The sequence below is a fragment of the Lathamus discolor genome, chromosome 4 (genome assembly GCF_037157495.1).
Source record: "Lathamus discolor isolate bLatDis1 chromosome 4, bLatDis1.hap1, whole genome shotgun sequence".
NCBI classification, from domain to species: domain Eukaryota; kingdom Metazoa; phylum Chordata; class Aves; order Psittaciformes; family Psittacidae; genus Lathamus; species Lathamus discolor.
Window position 1 is genome coordinate 5,698,743 of NC_088887.1, and position 12,729 is coordinate 5,711,471.

Here is a 12,729-nt window from a genome sequence, read left to right on the forward strand (position 1 = left end):
TTCTGTCCCCTGCAGCTCCGGTGACAGTATCCCAGTTCATCCTGACACAGAGAGATGACAGTAGCCTTTCTGTGTCCTGGCTTGCCCCACGGCAGCGCAGCCGGACCTCAGTGGAGTATGAGGTCATGTTCTTTGAGAAGGTGAGGCCTGCCTTATTGGTTCTTTCCCCTTTCACCCAAAAGGGTGGAAGTGTCCTCTTTGTCCAACAGGCATTTGTTACTTTACCCTGGTTGATTTCTACAGGGAGAGGAGGCACGTTACACAGTGAAGCACCTCCTTGAGCCAAATGTCACTCTGAGAGACCTGCAGCCAGACACAGCCTACCTGCTACGTGTGAGATCCATCACCCCCCTTGGGCCTGGGCCCTACTCCCCAGAGCAGGAATTCCGCACCCTTCCACCAGGTAAAGGACAGCCACTGGTGTTTCATCTGGGGGAAACTCAATTCTCCATCACATTGTATATTCATATGGTACACGGATGTTTGTTTGTGTTCTGCTATCTGTAAGACACAGACGGCACGCCCCTGAATTCCTTGTCACCAGGGCTAAGCCTGTTGCTTTGTAAAACTCTGTAGAACAAGGAGGCTTCTATCCCCTTTCCTTGCTGTCACACAGAATCCAGTCGTACTTTGCTGTTGAGAACTGATCAGTCTCAGGTTTATGTGTTGTACCGGAAAATTACTCAACCAGCTCTTCATCTGCCCCTGAAAGACATTCTGATTCTGGCTAATGTTTCTAAGTTTGCATGTTAGCAAAACGTTTACCATATGCCTCCTCTTTTGTGTGAAAGTGAAAAGGGGAGCTCAAAGGACCTCACCCTGTTTTTCCCCCCGCTTTATCATTTCCACTCGATGTAGTCCTGACCCTGAATGTACCTCTTCATTTCATGGCAGTTCTTTTTTGATAATCAAAAGGAGGTGATCCTGCCCCTCTACTCTGCTCTTGTGAGACCTCACTTGGAGCATTGTGTGCAGTTCTGATGTCCTCAGCATAAAAAGGACATGGAACTGCTGGAACAAGTCCAGAGCAGGGCCACGAGGATGATCAGGGGACTGGAGCACCTCCCGTATGAAGACAGGCTGAGAAAGTTGGGGCTGTTCAGCCTGGAGAAGAGAAGGCTGCGTGGAGACCTCATGGCAGCCTTCCAGTATCTGAAGGGGGCCTATAGGGATGCTGGGGAGGGACTCTTCATTAGGGACTGTAGTGACAGGACAAGGGGTAACAGGTTAAAACTTAAGCAGGGGAAGTTTAGATTGGATGTAAGGAAGAAGTTCTTTACTGTGAGGGTGGTGAAGCACTGGAATGGGTTGCCCAGGGAGGTTGTGAGTGCTCCATCCCTGGCAGTGTTCAAGGCCAGGTTGGACAAAGCCTTGGGTGACATGGTTTAGTGTGGGGTGTCCCTGCCCATGGCAGGGGGGCTGGAACTGGATGATTTTGAAGTCCTTTCCAACCCTAACTATTCTATGATTCTGTGATTCTGTAATACTAGAATTGTTTAGCTTGAATGGTCCAGGGATTTAGTGGAACACGATTTGCAGGGAGAGACTTCTTTTTGTTTAATCTAAATTCCTGAGTTTCCTGCAGAAGTGCTGTGTACCAAAAACCTTGCCCATTTTATTAAAAGAATTACATTATTTCACCTTCCGAATCTTTTTTAGTTGAACAAAAAAGAACACTGCCTCTGCCTGTAGAGTTCTGCTTAACTACGCTGGTGATTTTTAATAGTTTTAGTCAGATGAGTCAGCATCAAATTGAGACAGAAAAACAAGTGTTAAGTAGGCTTTGTGGATGCTGACCACTAGGGCTGGATGTTAGGAAACACTTACAGACACAGTTGTCTGTGTCACACAAGCTGTTTCTTGCTTTAATATCTGCTCACTTACTGAAACAGTTTCTGTAGGAATCTGCTTTCTTCTGGATGTTTTCCTAAATGTCTTCAGGAAAAGGTTACAAAATGTAGATTCTCGTTGCATATGGATGTGAACACTTTTCTTGACTGTATTTTTAAGTTGTTAAAATAGTTTTTAATTGTTTGAAGTTACGGGAAGTAAGGTTTAAAAATACATACTTCACCAACAGAGGTCATTTAGCGTTTCTTCTGCTGTATTCAAATATACTGTATGGAAATGGCTGGCTTTAGCTTAAGAATCTAAATGAAAGAAGACAACCTGTAATTATGCGAATGCTATCTAATGCTATTCAGTCACAAAATGAAACCACCTGAGGCTTAGTTTTGAGAAAGCATGAATATGATGTTAGACTGCAAGTTTGTAAGTTGGTACTTGCTTGTTTTAAAAGTCCTAAGCAGGCAATGGTGTCTGTCAAGGTATTTAAGCAAAGGACCAACACCGGATATTAATGGAAAGGAAGGATGAAATGAGTTTCATAAACAAGAAGAGAGTTAAGTTAGATGCTGGGGAAAATCGTGTCTGTCTTTGCTGTGCCATAGTCTAGATCAGTTACGGAGCAGGAAGAAGGGTCTGATCTGAAAGAGCAGTAGGAGAGGAGTGGGAAGGAAGGAACAGCTGTTGTTTCTGTGTCATGGAATCTATGGAGAAAATCAGGCATAGGGGTAAATTACTCAGCTAGAAGACTGTAGATAAGGGTCAACCAGATACCTGCAAGGAGATACTCCGTGCATATCGCAACAGTATGATAGGACTCAAATTTGGTGGCTCTGCTGCCTGGAAGACAAATGGCCATAGCTTGCCTAATACCATTGGCTGGAAGAAGCTGGTTGCTACATTCCAGGCAAATAGTTCTTGTCCTTTTACATGATACGGCTTTTCTTTCTGTTTCTGCAGACACAGGAGCTCTGTCTGGTGGAGTCATAGTCTCTATTGTCTTTGGAGTTCTACTATTTGTTGGGCTGCTTCTGGGACTTCTCATCTTTCGGCGAAAGTAAGTGTTGATCTTGGGTATTGAAAAAGGTATAGATGTAGGAGTAGCTGAGCTATGTGAGCTGGAGAAAGGGAAGGAGGCTCTGGTTTCTTAGAGGATATTGGATAGGTAGAGTTTAGAGAAGAATGAGTAAGACTGCTGTGCTGCTGCAAAATGGAATGAGTCTCAGTAAGTAACTTGGATTAGCAGGATTGGAGGGATTGATATGTCTGTAAGATAATGCTTGCTGCTGAGGGCAGAGGAAAACGTGATTTCTTGGTTTTGTTATAATCCAGCAGTATCATACTGTTACCATAACAGATGAATAAAAATACTGTGATGGTACAATCATTTCTATAGCTGCTCATCAATTAAGTGCACACTGCATGTATGCAGTCATTTCAAACCATATTCCATATACCGTTACTTTCGCGGTCCTCTCCCCGGGATCACTAAATGTCTGTAAAGCTGCTATTTAAGAATGTCAAGTATTTTACTGAATGTGTACAGAAAAAATAAATAGAAATGTAATTCAGCAAGCAAGAAGGATGAGCAAAGCTGCCTGCCTGGAAACAAAGCTCCATTTCTAAATGTAAATGAAGCATCGCATTTTCTTGCTAGCTGTACTCTTCCAAGTAGGTTCAGTGTCTGGTTCCACTTTGGTCTGCGTTGCCCTGAACTCTGTCCTTGACCAATCTTAGGCTAGACAGCCTGGAAGTCTTGCTTTTCTCTTTGCTATCTGCTGACCATTTTACTTTCATGACTGCTTCTTATATTCCAGGCAGGCTCGTCGGAGACAAGCACGGCCAGATTACAATACTTCAGGCTTTGACAGAGGTGAGCTTCTAAGGGGTGGTAGAACTGTGGAGAAGCCTGGAATAGGTTGGAAGGAATGAAAAGAAACAGTAGTTTCAAAGCAGACACTGGCATGGATTTTGTGATGTAATTTTTGTCTTCCCATAACAGCTCTAGCCTTCAGTGTATGTAGATTTGTAGATTTGCTTACTGCCATTGTCAGAATCCCACAGATTCACCTCTGCTTCTGTAGCTTTGCCCTACAAAGCTTGTCCAAAGAGTTGACAGGCTAATTTGCTCTTTTGTTTTCCTTTACCATAGAGAAGGTCTGGCTGAAGCCCTATGTAGACCTGCAACCATACGATGACCCTAGCAGAGGGGTGCTGGAATTCACTAAGGAGCTGGACGTCTCTTGTGTTACTATGGAGAATGTCATTGGAGAGGGTCAGTTACTTGTCACCCTCACCATCTTTCAGTTCTTCCACACTGTTATTTTGCTGCCTATTCCTGAGTTCCTCTGTGACCTTTTGCCTCTGGTTGTCCTCAGGGGAGTTTGGGGAGGTCTATCGTGGGTCCCTGCGCCTCCCAGGGAAAGAACGTATTGTGGTTGCCATCAAGACCCTGAAGTCAACATACTCAGACTCACAGTGGTGGAACTTCCTGCGTGAAGCAACAATTATGGGGCAGTTCAATCACCCGAACATTGTGCATCTGGAAGGAGTTGTCACCAAAAGTAAGAGTGTGTGTGGGAGAGTTCTGCTATGAGAGCAGAAACTGGCACATTTCTTGGGCCTTTATTAGGGTGCTGTCAGAGAGGCTGTGCTGGGATAGGACAGGAATTGTCATGTTAGCCTCTGGCAGAGAATGAGGGAGGGAGGAGAGGTATGGATTTCCAACAGAGTCATGAGGCAGTGTTAGGAGAGGTCTTCTTGGGTTGGTGGGTGGAAGGGAAGTTGAGGTTTGTGTTGCTGCAAGGCTCTATAGGTGACACAAGGAGGAATTCAAGATCTTTAGGAGACATCTAAGGAGGGGTCAGCCAGCTGTGCTAGTGGAGTGGGGATGTTGGTTGGGGTTGGATGTGGTTGTCTGTGCTGGGGCAGTGTGGAGAGCATTGATAGGTAGTAAGAGAATTGTAAAAAAGCTGACACCTTCTTGTCTTCCTCAAGGGAGGCCAATGATGATCATCACTGAGTATATGGAGAATGGAGCACTGGATACCTTCCTCCGGGTGAGAACTCCAATCTGTAATAGGCTTGGGTATACTGCTGGAACTTGCACTTGACCTGGACCTTAAAAGAAGACTAGAAATAAGATCCAAACATCCACTTACTTTCTGCTCACTAACATTTCCAGTCTCAGCTTGATGTCATACGGTTTCCTCAGTGTCCAGAGTGCTGGTTTGGTAGTCGAAGTGCAGGTGCCCAATGATGACTCTGGAGACCACCATCAGTCCTTCAGTGAGAACTTGTTGGGTCCTTTGGGCTACAGCCTTTTTGCTTGTTCAGCAATGCCCACTTCTGCAAGTTGATAAGGCTAGTAACTGTAAACCAAGCAGATTCATGTCCCTTGACCAGTGACTCTGTTTTCCTTCTATGCAGGAGAATGAGGAGAAATTCAGCCCTGTGCAGCTTGTGAGCATGCTGCAGGGAATAGCCTCGGGGATGACCTACCTTTCTGAACACAACTATGTGCACCGGGATCTGGCTGCTCGCAACATCCTGGTGACACGCAGTCTTCAATGCAAGGTCTCTGACTTTGGTCTCTCCCGAATATTAGAGAACGATGCAGAGGGAACCTATGAAACCAAGGTAATGCAAACCCAGTCTCTCAGTCTTGTAAATGAGCTGTAATTTCAGGGGCAGTGGGATTCTGCCACGTACATATAGCAGAATATCTTCACAATAGGAAACACGAGGGCAGGGGAAGATTTGGATGGAAAATCTCTAAGGAAACCCCATAATAAAACTCAAGTCACAGTGTGGATGATTCAGGGGGTAGTACTTTTCTGCTTGGAGGCCATGTAGATTTTGTTTGCTAAGCAATTCAGAGAGATTGCAGTTTTAAAACGAGAAGCAAAATCAAAGGTCTCACCTTTTGGACTCAGTTACCTAAATCTAACTTTGAAGATAGCCCTGCTGTGACCAGGGGTTTGGAGCAGCAACGTCTACAGGTCTCTTTCAGTAACAGTTCCAGTGTTTCTAATGGCTGGTGCCATTCAAGGTAGAGCTGTGGCCGGTGTCAGGCTGTCGCTCCCATAGCAGTGATTTTGTGTAGCATTCAAACAGAGCTTAAACTCATTCACTTTCCAAGAATGTTTCTTTCCTGTTTGGAAATTTCCCCAGGGATGGATACAAGTCGCTTCAAGTGAGGTGGGCACAGGCTTTGAACCACTTCATAAGCTGCTTGCGTGAAAACACTGGAGAAACACACCTCAAGCATACATGCTGGATACACTATGTCTCTGCTTTTTCACAGGGTGGCAAGATTCCCATCCGATGGACAGCTCCAGAGGCTATTGCTCATCGGATTTTCACTTCAGCTAGTGACGTCTGGAGCTTTGGAATTGTCATGTGGGAGGTGCTGTCATTTGGTGACAAGCCATATGGGAACATGAGCAATCAAGAGGTAACAAACACTGAGCACAAGCGCTGATTTAAAGGAACAAACAAGGCATATAGGCCCAACTTCTGTAGATCTCCCCCAGCCTGCAGTCTTGATATTCTTTTGAGCACAGAACTACTATGTGTCTCTCCCTGCTAAAAATCTGTGCAACCAAGTCAAGGATGCTAAGTGTTTGCACCTCTGAACCATGTTCAGGTGTCAACAGCAACGAGCCAAAATAAAGACACGTTAAATGAACCATGGCCTTTTGGTCTGGAGATATTCTCTGTTGGTTCATTTTTCTCTTTCCTCTGGCTCTGGAGTATTACGTCTCGTCTCATTCTAGGTTCAGCACATGCTGTTAAAATTACTCCTCAAAATCTGGTTCCTCTTTTCTCACTGGGTCTGTGCCATAATCATTTGGTGCTCACTTCTTGTGAACACACGCTGTGGATGGCAAATGGGAGCTAAGCTAGTAAAGGATTGAAAGTATTCAACTTCTGACATCCCTTAGATGTCCTGATCCTTTGCTGTGCTGCCCAAACCCTACTTCATACACGTGTAATCTGCTGCAGCTCCTGCCTGACTGTACTCTATGCAAAACTGCCTGCTCCCAGCCCCACAGAGGCGTCTGGCTCCTCTTTCACACTCTCTGTTCTTTGACGGGTTTTCTCTGTCTTCTGTGCAGGTGATGAAAAGCTTAGAGGATGGGTATCGGCTCCCGCCACCCGTGGACTGCCCATCTATCCTCTACGAGCTCATGAAGAGCTGCTGGTCACACAATAGGATGAGGAGGCCTCATTTTCAGGAAATCCGGGCACAGCTGCAACATTTCATCTCAAGTCCCCAGCTCCTCCGGCCTGTTGCAGACTTTGATCCCAGGTAAGCAGGCTATCACTGGAGAAGGAGAGGTTAACTGTCTCCAGCAGGAGGAGAGGTAGTGCTAGCATTGCAGGCTGGAAAGAGATACCTTGAACGCTCTGTGTGCAGAAGATAGTAGTCACCTCTGTCACGGTGACAAAGGCCATGGCCATTGGCCTGGGCCATCTGACCTCACTGTGCAGAGAGCAGATAGGTTTGCCTAGCCCTGGCAGAGAGCACTTGCCCTCTAGCTACTCTCTCCTAGCTAGTACTGGCTATTTGAGGATGTTGCCTGGCTAAAGAGGATTGTTTCTGTCTTTAGGGTGACACTCCGGCTCCCCAGCTGCAGTGGATCTGATGGGATTCCCTATCGATCCATCCCTGAGTGGCTGGAATCCATTCGTATGAAGCGCTACATCTCCAACTTCCGCACTGCTGGCTTGGACACCATGGAGTCCATTCTGGAGCTCACTGCTGAGTAAGGGCAAGCTAAGCTTCCACAGGGCATCTCAGGCTATGGTACAAATTGCTGTGTCTGTCCCTGCGCTAGCTGAACAGGCACTCATATTTACCTGGAAGGCTTCTTTCCATCCTTCTCTATATAGTGAAATGGAAGTGGACTGGTTTTTTGCCTCAAAAGGGAAAAATTGGTCCAGAGAACTGGGATCAGCCCAAACTGTGAGAGTAATTCCCAAACTGTCCATGCAGAAGATTTTTTAGGGGTCTGAGCTCATCTGCACTCACATCAGACACAAACAGCAAGGGAAAACAATAGATGGCAGACAGTTCTCCAACCTGACCATCTCCCCACCTTTCTAGGACTTTATAAGATCATTGTCTTGCCTTGCAGTCCAGGTGGGCTAGTGATATACCCCCCCAATCAGCCAGGCACTGTTCTAGCATAGAGCAAAGTCCTTCTGGGCTCCTTAGGACTCACACCAGATGCTTTACCAGCACAGCTGTGTTCTGTTGTAGGGTTGGGGATGCAAAGCCAGGACTGCCCAGGGGAGTTGCATAAAACAAATGTGCAGGCACAGACCTGCTAAAGGGTTGAGACATGGCCTGTATCACAAACTAACATAGACAGTCCTGGCTTAATGGGAACACATGCCTCATCACAATGTGGGAGAAAACAGTTGACTGGTTGGGCAGACCACTGAAGGGCAGGAACATCGAGAAGTTTCTTCCCTCTAGAGAAAAGGTTAAGTGTAGTAGGAGGTGCTGAGAGAAAGGAAGCTTTATGAACTAATGCTTGGTAATTGTTTCTGCCCTTACCCCCATCCCAGTCCCAAAGAACAGCGATTAATTTTTCTTCTCTTTTCCCATTTCCTTCAGGGACTTGAAACAGATGGGAGTGTCACTTCCAGGCCACCAGAAGAGGATCCTGTGTAGCATCCAAGGCTTTAAGGAGTGATCAGTCATTGCTCTCTTAAGCTTGCTAAATGCCCATTCTTACCAGATATCACTTGGAATCATTCCTATGGTAATTGCTTCCAAATGAGTGACTGGGACAAGCAAAGCAAAACAACCAGAACTGAAAAAGCTCATGAGGCAACACCACCTTCTCTCATTTCTGTTCCACTCGCTTCAGCTCTACAGCAGCCATCAGTACGTTTCAGAGCACTGGTCTTAGAAACTGTCCTCAGCCCTGTCTTATGTAGTCCATTCTGTGCAGCACTAAGAAATCCCTGTAGTCCACATACTGGAGTTTCAGACTCTTGGCAGATCACATGGAAACAAAAGATACATACAAAGCAGGTTGTGAGGGAAGGGTGGATAACGTTTTAAGATTGGAAATGAGGGTTCAGATGGACTGGGACATTCAGGAAACATGCACAAGGACCCAGACATGTAGAGACTGGCCCTATTCACTCCCTGGCTTACATCCCTTATCACTTCAGCAGCCTTCTCTCTTCCTTATTGTACACCAGGGAGAAGCCATTCAGTCTTTCATAAGGCTGCTGGTAAGGGTTATATGTTTTAATGCAACTATTCTTGCCTGAAACACCAACTCCTGGTGTACTTCTTTCTTTTGAGGAGAAGTTGGGAGTAGCAGCTCTAACTTGTGTGATCACGTAACCCCAGCGTGTTGCTGTTTTGCACATGCACACTTCAGGGGGGAGATTTCAAACTCCTCGACCTGCTTAATACTTTTACTTGTGCCACAGATATAAAATCCTCTAGGTACCCATTCTTCTCTTCCCCTTTTTAAAAGGGAAGAGACTTGTTTGGCTGGGTAGGGTATCTGTAACGGAAAGATGTGTAGGTGGTCTGTCTTATTCCTTCTCTGTGGAGGAAATGTTATTATTTATCAGAGCTCAAGACACTTATAGACTGTACATAATATTTTGTAAATAAACCTGTGGCAGAGCAGGCTGTGCTGGAGTTCTTTGACTTATTTCAAACATGACTGGAACCTTTACTGTGGCATATATTGAAAGTTCCAGCAGGGTCCTTACATCCATGTTCAGGTGTCTGAGCCAATGGTCTTCGTCCATTTAACTGCAGGTTCAATGTGGCAGTGTGGTTGCATTAGGACTGAAGAATCCATACGCAGCTAAATTCAGTTACAGCTGTATCCATTCATTAGCCAAGTCCATCCCTTTACATCTCCTGTGTTTATTCCAAAACCATGAGAAGTATTAGAAGCTACTGCTGTAGTCTGATGAAATACAAGTGAGTAGTAAGTACTTTCTTCTCCTGCAGAACAGATTGTCTGTTCAGGGGGGAGGAGAATCTCTCACTGATGTTCCTACAACTTTCTCCTACATAAGGGAAGTAGTCATCTCAAGACTTAGATTTCAGTGCTTGAGCTAAGTCTAAGTTGGTGAAGGTGAGTGCTAGCCATTCAGCTGTTACTGCTGCAGATAGCTATCGGTGTTTCCATAATTGTATAATGCTCCAAATTCTTAAGGCTATAAATTAGAAGTCCTGCTCCTGGGAAGGTCTTGCTTAACCAGAAATGACAGAAGAATTAAAAAGCAAAGATCTAAAGAACTGCAACTTAAAGCAAGAAAGCTGGTTTCTATTCAACATGAGAAGCAGACGAGTATACACATGGAACCATAGTATACACGTACTTTAGCTACTCAAGTCACTGCAACTACAGTTAAGAGATACATCTGACAAGCTTCTACTGTGAATCTTGTAAGTTCAGGCCTAGTAACAGATGTTTTTAGCATGAAGTACAGATAGTGAATGAAGTTGCTACATGCACATATCCAGGCTAGAAGACAAGGCCCGATCAGGCTGACACAAGATGATGAGTCTGTGTCATGCATATGTGTTAGCCTATCCATGCAGATGATAGAAAATAGAGTGGTTGATAGATCAGATGCATGTGCTGCCATTCAGAGGGACCTTAACAGATGGGAGAAATGGGAAGAGAGATTACTCACAAAGCTGAACAATGGGAAACGCAGAGCCCTGCAACTGGGAAGGAATAGCCCCATGCACCCCAGTACATGCTGGAGACTGGCTAGAAAGCAACTTCACAACAAAAGACTTGCAGGTCATAGTGAACAGCAAGTTACATCTGAACCAGTAATATGGCCTTGTAGCAAAGGAGGCAAACAATACCTGGACTGCATTAGCAAATGCAGTAGCTGGAGGGAGGCAATATTTAACCGCTATTCAAGGTTGGTCAAGACATGCAGAGTGTTTTGTCTAAGTCTGGGTTCCCCAGTACAAAGGACATGGACTTACTGGAGCCAGCCCAGTGAAAGGCCACTGTAATTTTGGAGGGATTAGAGCATCTGACACATGAGGTGAGGCTGAGAGAGCTGGGACTGTTCAACCATGAGACGAGAAAGTTTAGGTGGCTCATATAACTGTATATAAACACCTGATGGGAGGGAGTGAAGAAGAGGGAGCCAGAGTCCACCCAGTGTTATCCAGTGAAAGGAGCAGCAGTGGAAACACATCAAAACAGAGTGAAGTCCATTTGAAGGTAAGAAAGAACCCAAACAACTTACTGTGAGAGCTGTTGAACACAGGAACAGGTTACCCAGGGAGGTGGTGGAGTTCTTCTTGGAGGTATTAAAAAACTGATGGGATACATTCCCGAACAACCTGCTCTGAACACGGAGCTCCCTTCCAGCTTCTACCATTAGGAGCTGCTGAATCAGTTGGCCTCATAGAGGGGAGGCTGCTCAGTTCCATGTCCTCAGGTACAGACAGTAGCAAGCTTGAGAATGTATTCTCAATAGGCACTCATGCACACAAAATATCCATGTATATAATATGTGCATGTACATATATGCATACACCCCATCTCTGACTGGCCTGAGGCCGAAAGCACAGCAGTCATGCAAGCACAGCACAAACAGCCTGATCCTATTTCCTTCTCTGGCTGATCAGGATGAACCTGTTAGCAGGAAATACATACATACATACACTATGGATCCCTCTAGTGCCTATCAAGGAGCTGGCTCCTCAATCTGGAGCCTGAGCTGGTTTCCTCAGTTGCTGGCACTAGGACATACAAGTCCTCCAGGCCTGCAGCTCCACTCCAGTGGTAGGCACTCGGACCTCTCATGTGCACACACACAAGCAGATGCAAACTGTTCTCTGGTAGTTGGTCCAGGCTTACCAGGAGCTGACCTCCAGACCTGAGAGTAGCTGGCTTGTACCTGCTGGGACCTCAAGCAGCTGGTGCTCAGACCAGCGTCTCCAGCATCTCGCCAGATTCGCAGCCATGCCAAATCAGGGATCTCAAGTCTCTTACCCTACTCACTCACCAGCTACTCTGACTTGCTTTTTGCTGCTGATTACACATCGATATACACACCCACACAGCATGCATGCACTCAGGTATTTCCAGTTGCTGGCACTTAGATCTCCACATGCACTGAAGAGAGTCCCTTTATAGAGGGGAGAGAAAGAGGCTTAGTAATACAGAACAGACAGGGGATAGGCAGACAACTGCACTGCGTATGTGCCGCCAGCCCTTTCTGGGTCCTTTTCCCCATTTTTCCCTGCTGCTTCCTCACCTTGACCACTCCCCCTTTTCCTGCCATGGATCCTGCCCCTACACATCCCATAACAGGAGTTGTACAGTCACCAAATGCTGTTCCCCTGCATTCCATGGCCCTCAGAGGGACTAACCTCCCCATAATCTGCAAAGTGATCCAGAGAACCTGTCCAGTTGACTCTGTTGGACAGGTTCATACCCAGACGCCTGGGCTACAGCCCTCTGATAGCTCTGGGAAGACCTGGGTTAGAGCTCGCTTTAATCACATCACCTAAGAACAACCACTCAAGAAAATGCCAGCAAGAACTCGGGTAAGAAAAAGAAAGCAAACGTACAACTTGTTTGTTCTTTGCTCATCCTATAGGAAACCTCAAAGCGCTTACTGGATCAATTTGCAAGGAGTCATTAAAGATTTCCCCCAAAACTGGCAAGAGAACAAGAGTAGGTTTCATGTCTTTGAAGTGTAAAAACATAGATGCTTACCACAAAGACAAGTTTCACCTGCAGTGACCAAGACAGTATCATGCTTAAAACCATGAACAAGCACAAACACTTTGAGTAGCAGTAGTTAAGGCAAGGCAAGCAAATTGGCCGCTTTATTCCAGTCTGATGCAAGTGG

General features: G+C 45.8%; 1 protein-coding gene across 2 annotated transcripts in view; it reads left to right on the forward strand.

Annotated features, from left to right (window-relative positions):
* The window catches only part of EPHA1 (EPH receptor A1), a 33,046-nt gene extending 22,961 nt beyond the window's left edge, over positions 1-10,085 (forward strand). The window contains exons 7-18 of one of the 2 annotated variants that reach the window (XM_065676047.1): positions 16-140; positions 244-403; positions 2,806-2,902; positions 3,663-3,718; positions 3,998-4,120; positions 4,224-4,409; positions 4,843-4,904; positions 5,275-5,484; positions 6,152-6,301; positions 6,966-7,159; positions 7,461-7,616; positions 8,474-10,085. In XM_065676047.1, the coding sequence (XP_065532119.1) occupies positions 16-140; positions 244-403; positions 2,806-2,902; positions 3,663-3,718; positions 3,998-4,120; positions 4,224-4,409; positions 4,843-4,904; positions 5,275-5,484; positions 6,152-6,301; positions 6,966-7,159; positions 7,461-7,616; positions 8,474-8,552 (1,598 nt within the window). In that variant the 3' untranslated portion in view covers positions 8,553-10,085. The remainder of the gene's footprint in view (positions 1-15; positions 141-243; positions 404-2,805; positions 2,903-3,662; positions 3,719-3,997; positions 4,121-4,223; positions 4,410-4,842; positions 4,905-5,274; positions 5,485-6,151; positions 6,302-6,965; positions 7,160-7,460; positions 7,617-8,473) is intronic. The other variant, XM_065676048.1, reaches the window with a different exon arrangement.
* Positions 10,086-12,729: the final 2,644 nt, after the last annotated feature.